Here is a 10,176-nt window from a genome sequence, read left to right on the forward strand (position 1 = left end):
CAATTCAGTGCACATACATACTATTATATTTTCTTGCCTGTGACCATGGGTTCTACAAAATGGTGGCGAGGCACAGTGGGTAGAAGGGAGTGGTTGTCGTCAAGGGTAGAGCTGACCCTGGGGCCTCAGAGGTCAACCTATAGGCTTATTACGTCAGCGTCCCCTCGTCCTGTGACTCACTCTTGCTACGGTTTCACATGGAGCCAATTTCTTGCTTGTAGGTCGAGTTCTTACTGTAGCCGCACCGGCTGGGCATCAATTGGCTCTCAGGTGATCTGTTTTACTGATCACACCCATCATCGTAGGGTCGAGGAAAGGCAGTTCTCCCTGACACGTTTATAGATGAGGTAGGCATGACCATAAGAACTGCGAACAAGTTCTCGGTCTCAATTTCTTACAAAATAACATTATACACTGATATTAAACACTTTCAACATATTACAATATTCATTAACAATACATGCAATTAACTTGGCACTATGACAATCAGTTTTTACTACAAAATTAAAGTATTTACCTCGGTCACCATCCTGCCTGTCTTTGTCTGAGCGCGACTTGGCTGTGAGTGATGCCCGCAGGCGACTAGTGGGTTAACCCCACACTACCAACAAGTGAGCATCGGCTTCGGTGCTTAATATAGCATTGAATACTGATACTTACACATATTACACGTTTTCATGCAAATAGAAAACTATTGAACATTTCACTTATAAATGCCGAGGAAGAATGACGTGAGGTACATACATACATACAGTAACACAGGCATTGAGAAGGCAACCAGCAACATCACCCATGCTGCAGACCCCATGCAGACCTCAGCACTGCGTCCCGGATTCTTGCCTTTGAGGAAAATATGTCCATCACCAATGCGTTGAAGTAGGTGAGCTGTTCCACCTGCTTGGCGCTGATGCGTCTCAGGTCTGCATGCTTCAAAACGGCATCCTTGGCTAACTGAAAAGCTTTTCTGACGTAAAGGGAGCAGCATTAAATGAGTAAGGTGTAATCAGTAATTTCCTCAAAGGTCTTTTCCGGCAGATAAGGCCCATCCCAGGTTTGCATCGCCTCCAGCTGCCCTTGCGAATTCTCCAGGAAGTCAGTGAGAATGTGTCCATGGGCCATGTTACTGATGCAGGATGGGGAGCAGAGTAAGAATGGCACTGCTGCAGTGTGTTCTGCTTGGTGTCTTACACAAGACTGGGTCACTGGCAGAGCTGGCAAGTTGAGGTGACATTTGTATCTTGATTCTGACTCCCTCTGTGACAGGTAATGTGACCTGATTTCACCTGAACAGCAGCTCAGATGGTCATAGGAACACTCAGAGAGAGAGAGAGAGAGAGAGAGAGAGAGAGAGAGAGAGAGAGAGAGAGAGAGAGAGAGAGAGAGAGAGAGAGAGAGAGAGAGAGAGAGAGAGAGAGAGTCTGTTTTAAGCAGATTAACCTGTCCCATGTTCCTGGTGGTGAAGTTTTCATCGTGACACTATAGCAACTTTACAATACACCACTCTGTCAACTCACACACCACAACTTCCTTAGTTAGGTCACAGCTGCCATATGGCATTTTAGGAAAGCGTGGATCTGTAACTGCAATTAAGTTTCATGCTAATATGAAGATGTGCCATACTTTGAAATTTATATCTTTCATTAATAAGAATAATGATGTGCCATTTATAGTTAAGAAAAAAATATTTGATGCTGCACTTATGTCATCGCTACTGTACGGTTGTAAATCCTGGCTCAATGGAGTCACGAACCCTATAGAAAAACAGTATAAATGGTGTATAAAGCAACTTCTTGGCGTAAGAAAAACGATGAACAATGATGTTTGCATGGTAGAGTTAGGCATGCCCCCAGTCTGTGCACTGGTTAAGGCAAAACAAAGAAAATTTTTTAAAGAAATGTGGACAAAAAGAAACGCAATGGATGACGACCCACTGATATATGCAATTAAGGCGGCACTAAGGTATAATGATGTTGTGTCCAGGTATATGACAGACTTGATCACTGTTGACAGTGACGATGTGCACAATGCAATGAATGAGGTGAAGACCTGTGTGAGAGTTTCAGTATCCAACAGGCTAAGTTTTTAGAAGTCTGTTAATAGTGAACTAATAGTGCATGACATTTACATAAAAAACGTTAAAGTTAATGAATTGGAATGAGTGTCCTGGGCAAGGTTACGTCTGTCTTCACACTCGTTGGCAGTTGAAAAGGGACACTGGAATTGGCGAGGAAGGGGTCGTCTTCCCATGGAGGAAAGATTGTGTTCATGTGGTATGATTCAAATGGAGATACATGTTCTTGAAAATTGTCCTATTTCCAGTCACATTAGAGAAAGAAATAATGTAAGGACAGTTAGTAATTTATTTGTTGATAGATCTGATTATATAAATGTTTGAAGAATAGTACATGAAGTATTGTCTTTATATTAATGTTGGATGTGTGCTTGCAAAAAAAAAAAAAAAAAAGTTTGTTTGGATAAATTCTTGTTTTTTTTTTTTTATATAAACGTATAGAATTACAATTTAGTTTTTACGCATGTCTTTTATGGGTTTTAAATATTTTTAATGAATTTCTTGCCTAATTATTTACATTCTGCTGTTTTATTTTTATAATGTGTCTTGTTTTTATTTGGTTGCTATGTCAGGTTTTTATAAGTTGTGTTTTGCTTTTATGCAACAGATTTTATTTTCGATTATATATTTTCAATATCGTAGTTGCAAAAATTTCCTCTGTATATTTGTAATTTGGACTATTTTTTAATGTGTTTATTGGTGTGTACTTCCCTGTGGTCAAACAATCAATCAATCAATCAATCAATGTATTGTTGTGCCCACCCCTCACTCTGGGCGGGTGTGTTATCCACACGGGCACAGGTTGAGAAACCAGAGCAGCAGGGCCGCCTCAAATAAGTAACACTCCGAACGCCGGGACAGGGCACACACACGCACACGAGGCTAGGGCACAAGGGAAAACATGGGCACTATTTCCTAGTTTTATTGACAAATCCTCTGCAAGTACACTGCTTCACAAGTTCACAGGGGCACCACAAGTCTCCCAGGGCACAACAGGCACTCAACAGGCAGGGAAACACTTCCAAAGCAGGCAGGCACATGCTGGCTTCCTCTCCTGCCACGCATCTTCGCTCTCTCTCTCCTTTCCTGCCTCTCCCAGTGCTGCCACCTGCACCCATACCCCTGGTGTAACACTATCTCCCCCTGACACACACATACACACAAGAAAATAAGTGGAAATAAATAAATGAAATACACAGAGAAAATTAATCCTCAGAAACATCACAAAAGTCGGTGCTACTTTAGTGTGAGGTCTACCACACTATAGCGTGAGATCTACCTCCTGTTAGCACTATAGCGTGAGGTCTGCCGCTGCATTATCCCTCCCTCATGGATATCACACGATCGCTCAACTGCCTGTGTGTGTGCTCCTGTCACTTGATCCACAAAATGTTGCTGGTGGTTCACTGTAAAATGCTAGTACCCCATGGCATTTAGGTTGCTATAAGCAGGCCACTCATCTGAATGAATCACCAAACCATATGCACACTCCCTTTCAATAATAGGGATTAGAGTGTTGCGGTCACACCATTCTACCCAAAAGTACCGAAAGCCTGAGCCTTGTTTAAGATAAAAAACCCAAGGCCCATCAATTCTACGCCTATGGTTTCTGTTGTTTTCTTGTTCTGCGTCACTCCTTGGAGAGAGGAGCGTTGTCTCCATTCAGCATCCTTCTTCGGTTGTACTTCCATCGACCAGCAAATCTTGCCTCATCAATTTGGATGGGGTTATCTGTTGTTCCTACCATCTTTCCTTGTTGATGATGAGAAACTATGGCTGTACACACCTCTTGGCACATGTTAAACCAGTCATTTACAGTGCTGGTAGATTTTCCTGTGAGTCGTTACTGTGGACATTGGTATATCTAATACAAAGAGAAATATTAATTCTAATATTTCACACAGGCTCAAATTGCAGTGCAATTTGTTGTTCATGTCCGTATAATGGAAAAATTCATTTCCTGTATGAACAGGCCATGTAGTTTGTAACACAGACTTGAATTATCCTCCTTTGTTACGCTTTCTTTTAGAACCACATTTATGACATGGATCTGCTTCTTGAACTGTATCTAAGAGATTGTGCTCCCTTAAAAAGGTGAGTGCTGTTTCTTCTGTCCGAATGACCCTTCTATAAAACTCCTTCTGCAACATTTTGAAGTAACCTCAATCGATGTTAACTATTTTAGGCCAATGATTTTAGGGTGATTTAAGAGCTCCATTTGCTTCCTTTTATATGGGCAGGTCACATGGACAGGTCACATGTTTGATGGATACATGCAGGGAGTGTCCCGGAGGGACGCAGGTCATGCGATAGACCTCAGGCTGCACCTGGGTAGGCCACATGTGGCAGTAGACCTCATGCTAAAGCAGCACCCAAAGGTCTCTCATCCACCCTGGTCCCCACCAGTGCGTCAAGCGTGTCATCAATCCTCGGCAGGGGGTAAGAGTCCTTGGCAGTCACGTCATTCAGCGCCCGGTAATCCACGCAGTAGCACTGAGTGCCGCCATTCTTCTCAACCAGGACTACTGCTGATGACCACGCATTGTCCAACCACTCAATCACCCCCTGCGCTGCCAGCTCGTTGATGGTACGCTGCATCTCCCACCTGGCTGGTGCGATACGTCAGGGCAGGCTTTTGATGGGCGCACTACTTCCCGTGTTGATGCTGTGCTTCACCAACCCCGTGTGGTCCAAGTCCATGTCACCCCTGCTAAAGACATCCGCGTACTGAGCCAGGGTGTGGCGCACCTTCTCTATCTGCGCCTCCGTCAGGTTAGCGGCACTCCAGTGAGCCAAATCCTCCAGGAAGTTGGGTAGCAGCCTCACAGCAGCCACCTCTGCACTCCCTGACGTCTCCTCAGGGCGCTCCACTTCCTCACGAGTGCCCAGCAGGGCACCTTCCGAGCCTCATCGGAGAGATTAGCTACCAACACCATAACTAACTCCTCCCCCGCTTGAACGAAGCTCTGCCCGACTGCCACACCATCAGCCAGTTGCAGGTTTTCTGTGGGCTCCACCATGCCTTCCGATCCACGCATCACTCTGGACAGTCGACACCAGACTCTGGCCTCCATCCTAGGGGCAAGGTGCACTCTTTCAGCCACAACTACCTCCGCACAGCCAACCTCTGGAAGCAAGGGCACTTTTTGGCCAGTCACCCTCACCAGCTTCCGTCCAAGGTCGACACAAGCCTTGCTCTGCGTCAAGTAGTCCGAGTCCCAGCAGACATGGTTCATCCAAGTCGGCGACGTACACCGGCAGCTGCTCCACAGCACTGCCCATGCTGATACGAACATCCACTGGGCCCTTGAGCTGCACACAGTGCCCCGTCACACCACACAGCTTCTGTGGCGCGTCTGGAACTTGAGTGGCGGCCAGCATGTCAGGCCATACCAAAGTCTTCTCAGCCCCGTTGTCCACTGTCAGGCGGCATGGGTTCCCATCCACTGAGCCCTCCACCTGCATCGTGCTGGTTGTCTGGCGGCAGCTTATACAAAGCGGGGCCCGGGGACTGAGGGCAACTGGGGTTCAGCCCCCTTCTCCAGCCTCTCCGAGTTTCCCGCCTGCACCACTTTCTTTGGTTTGGGGCAGGCACTGAAACAGTGGGCAGACTTGCCGCAGTCCTTGCAGCAAGGCTGAACGGCATCAGAACCTAGCTGGTCAAGAGAACGCGTCCTTTGTTCCCTCGGGCACCGACTGCATCTGTGGCCCTTCTCGCAACAGTCCCAACATGAGCCATGAAAACCGTCTCGACTTGCCTTCCTCGACGGTGGCTTCTTCTCCACCTTCGCCTTCCGGCCTCAGAGGTCACGGCGGGGTTGGGCAGCCGCCCCTTGGCCGCTGGTCATCTTCAGGAAGGCCTCAAATTCCAAGGCCCTCGCCAGCGCTACCTGCAGGTCCCCAGGATGCGCCTGCTTGATGTAGATTTGCAGGCAGACGGCAAGTGCCCCTAGACCACAGCGGGGCCTTGCAGCGCTGTTGCCAACTGAAGCGTCTTCTCAGCCTCGCTCCAGCCCTGGGCAGAGGCTAGCATCTCGAACTGGGTGACATAAGCCTCCCAGGCTACCTTCCCGTCGTACTCCACCAGCTTGCGTTTCCCCAAACGCCGGGAAGCCAAAGGGCTGTAGTTTTAGAAAATTTGAGAGCCCTTACGTGAGAAATTCGTAGTTTTAAATACTGATTCCTTTGATGAACCCTTACTTGCCACACTGTAAACCCTTAATATTATTGGAAATGTAAGGGTTAGTAAGTAAGTAAGCATGTCTTACATGCTACCCTATAATGAAATAAACGATAAAATCATATAATTATCTTACAGATATAATCAGAAACGAATTAGCAAGTATTTTACAGCCTCTTTCTTGCTACAGTAACCAACAATTTAACCGTGAGGCAATTTTAATGACTTTTAGAAACAGTAAGGATACGATAAAGAAAAAGCATCAACAAACCCATACTCTGCTCTGCGGCGTGGTCTTCTCAGCTGACTGGTAAGTACCATCACTTATTAGTTCTTTTAACAGTAAATACAACTTAATATGATTTGTAATGGATACTAAGGAAAAAATAAATAAAGTGGAGATAAAACAACTAATTTCGAGATACTGATAACTAATTTATGTATCAAATGTGATGCATTTTCATTTTGAGATACTTTTCAATTCTGGGAACTTTATATATATATATATATATATATATATATATATATATATATATATATATATATATATATATATATATATATATATATATATATATATATATATATATATATATATAAAGCAAACACATACGTGACCACAATTCAATATCTCAAAAAAAATAAAAAAATAAATAAATAAATAAAAAGCATCATATTCCACCCAGATAAAAAAAAGTCAATGCCTTGGAACCGTATTTATATAACAACTTAACCTAATGTAACTGAAGCGAACGTGAAATAGCTTTATTACCAAGTGAAATCAGCATATCGCCCTACATATTCTCCAAGAATTTTTCAACCTGTCTAATGTTATGTTATGTGGTTTCTTATTGTCTGTCTTTATTCATTATAGATTTAACATGGAGAATGGTCATCAGTGGCTTCAGTTGCAAAATATGCGGAGGATGCAGGAGATGGTTAGAGTGAGGCTGAGAAGAGTGGGGCTAAGAAGAAGTCATTTGGGATTGCAGCAATCCATTTGAAGACCTTGCTGAGCAAGAATTCCTCCAACGATTCAGACTGACCAAGGGGTGTGTGCTGAATCTGTTGGAAAACATCAGAGGACAACTTCCCATTGCTGCAGATGCAAGAGGTAGGTACCAGATATGGAGTACATGTCATTGGTTTCCTGGTGGATGGGATCACTCTTCCAAGTTTGATATCAATGCAGTAGCTGGTACATATAAAATCCATTATTACTGGCAGAAGAGCCTGTCAAATGATATTCATTATTTTGTCAGGCCATACTTATCATTTACACACTTTTAACAATAAACATTATTTAGTAACACTACATGTAATATAGTAGAATATGCATATTCATTTTTTTTTTTTTTCATAAAAAATGGATGGTCCAGGATGCTTCTTTTTCTCTTCTGAGATACAGCATATATTCAAAGAATGTCTTGTGGTATACAGTTCAATAACGTGCTATGGTGTTTAGTTTTATCTCAAAGCATTATGAACATAGAGAGACAGCTGTATTACATAATTGCCTTTTCATTTCCCATCAGGTTGCCCAATACCACAGCATCTGCAACTCCTTATAACACTGAGATGTATGGCCACTGGTGGACACCAACTTACAATCAGTGACTGCTACCAAGTCTCTCAGACAAGTATTAGCAGGTGTATCAGGACAGTGACACCCATTATTGCTCAGATGGCAAAGGACTATGTGAAGATGCCAACAGGTATGAATGCAATAAGAGTAATGGAAGGGTTTTTGGAGATTGCCAGAATGCCAGGAATTGTTGGTGCTATCGACTGCACCCACATTCACATTCTGCGACCAGCTTGTGAGAATCCAGAACTGTACCGCAATAGAAAAGGTATCTTCTCCCTTAACTGTCAAGATGTATGTGGACCAGATTTAACTTTTTTTAATATCGTTGCGAGATGGTGGGGTAGTGCCCATGACAGCAACATTTTTAACAACAGTTTGTTACGGCATGAATTTGAGCAAGGCATGCACAAGGGTAAGTTGTTAGGGGACATGGGTTACCCTTGTCGTAGTTATCTGTTTACTCCACTAATGAATCCCAGCAACTAAAGTGAAACAGCGTATAATGAGGCACACATTAAAACAAAAAATAAAATAGAATGTGCATTTGGTGTCTTGAAAAGACGCTTTAGTTGCTTGGGCAAGCGTCTTTACACGGCTTTAGACACCACAAAAAACATTATTGTAGCAGCAGTTGTGCTACATAATTTTGCAATTCAGAGTAATGTGCCTCTCCCAAATCATCATCTTGAATCAGACAATGCAGATTCAGATGATTCAAATGCAGATGATCATGGTGTTGACCCAGAAGCAGCCATTGCTAATAATAATGCAGCACAAGCTGAAAGGGCTAGATATATCAGAACATACTTCTGATAACACAGGATGGTTTGATTCTGCCACTCAAATATGGTATCTCCTCCACACTCTTGTATTAACCTCTTTCATTACTCCATCCATGTATCTGGTAAACACCCAAGCGGACAGACACATCCTATCTCACACATGCCACACTACCAAATATTACACCAGGTATTCAAGAGCATTCCCTCTAAACTATATGTGTACATATAACTGATTATAAGTGTTATCGAAAATAGTATTCAAATATGTACGAATCTAAGGTATTTTTGCTATTTCTTTTTTTATGTGAACTGTTACTCAGAAAAATGTACTTGTAATTCCCATTTCTTACCTTGATGAGTTTGATTTTACTTTGTATACAATATGACTATAAACACTTTGTTATGAAAATACACTAGTTGTTATACAGTTATGGTAAATGACAACACTAAGTAAAAGATATTTTTCTCACGAAGCAGGTCAAGACGGCCCCTAACCACGACAGCCCTCCCCCACGGCCCCGTGTTTACCAGGACGGCCATTTGTTTACCAGGACAGCCCCATTTTGTAGGACGATAATAATAATTTACACGTATTTATTACATTCTCAATTCTCACACATACATACCAATTAAAAAAAAAAAACAGCAAAAAAATATAAATCGGGGCTCCTGTACATGTCCAATCTTCTAGAGAGACGTAGAATACAACACAATGTGTGTGTGTGTGTGTGCCCATTCCATTCAGAGAGAGAGAGAGAGAGAGAGAGAGAGAGGTCATGTCAAAAGCCGTTCTGTTGGTGGAATCATTATTTTTAAAGCCTCATCATGACGACACCAAGCCATCGCTCTGTTCGCCCTAAACAGCCCGCAACTGCACTTTGTGTAGTTTGTGACAGGGTGGTCACTGGCCGTCACCATGCACTCCAGTGTGATAACTGTTCAAGGTAACTTATTTGTTGTTATTTCCATTATATACTGTCACTAATGTTATATATATATATATATATATATATATATATATATATATATATATATATATATATATATATATATGTTACTGTATGTAAAGCGTATGTACCTCACGTCATTATTCCTCGGCATTTATAAGTGAAATGTTCAATAGTTTTCTATTTGCATGAAAACGTGTAATATGTGTAAGTATCAGTATTCAATGCTATATTAAGCACCGAAGCCGATGCTCACTTGTTGGTAGTGTGGGGTTAACCTGCTAGTCGCTTGTGGGCATCACTCACGGCCAAGTCGCGCTCAGACAAAGACGGGTAGGATGGTGACCGAGGTAATACTTTAATTTTGTAGTAAAAACTGATTGTCATAGTGCCAAGTCAATTGCATGTATTGTTAATGAATATTGTAATATGTTGAAAGTGTTTAATACCAGTGTATTAATGTTATTTTGTAAGAAATTGAGACCGAGAACTTGTTCGCAGTTCTTACGGTCATGCCTACCTCATCAATAAACGTGTCAGGGAGAACTGCCTTTCCTCGACCCTACGATGATGGGTGTGATCAGTAAAACAGATCACCTGAGAGCCAA

General features: G+C 42.7%; 1 protein-coding gene across 1 annotated transcript; it reads left to right on the top strand.

Annotated features, from left to right (window-relative positions):
- The first annotated feature begins 7,226 nt into the window (after positions 1-7,226).
- On the top strand, positions 7,227-9,559 carry LOC135091192 (putative nuclease HARBI1). The gene is made up of 2 exons (XM_063988637.1): positions 7,227-7,365; positions 7,787-9,559. Exon 2 carries the CDS (start codon positions 7,834-7,836, stop codon positions 8,323-8,325), a length of 492 nt encoding a protein of 163 aa, XP_063844707.1. The 5' UTR covers positions 7,227-7,365; positions 7,787-7,833; the 3' UTR covers positions 8,326-9,559.
- The last annotated feature ends 617 nt before the right edge of the window (positions 9,560-10,176 follow it).

This window comes from Scylla paramamosain, chromosome 37, assembly GCF_035594125.1.
Source record: "Scylla paramamosain isolate STU-SP2022 chromosome 37, ASM3559412v1, whole genome shotgun sequence".
Taxonomy (NCBI): domain Eukaryota; kingdom Metazoa; phylum Arthropoda; class Malacostraca; order Decapoda; family Portunidae; genus Scylla; species Scylla paramamosain.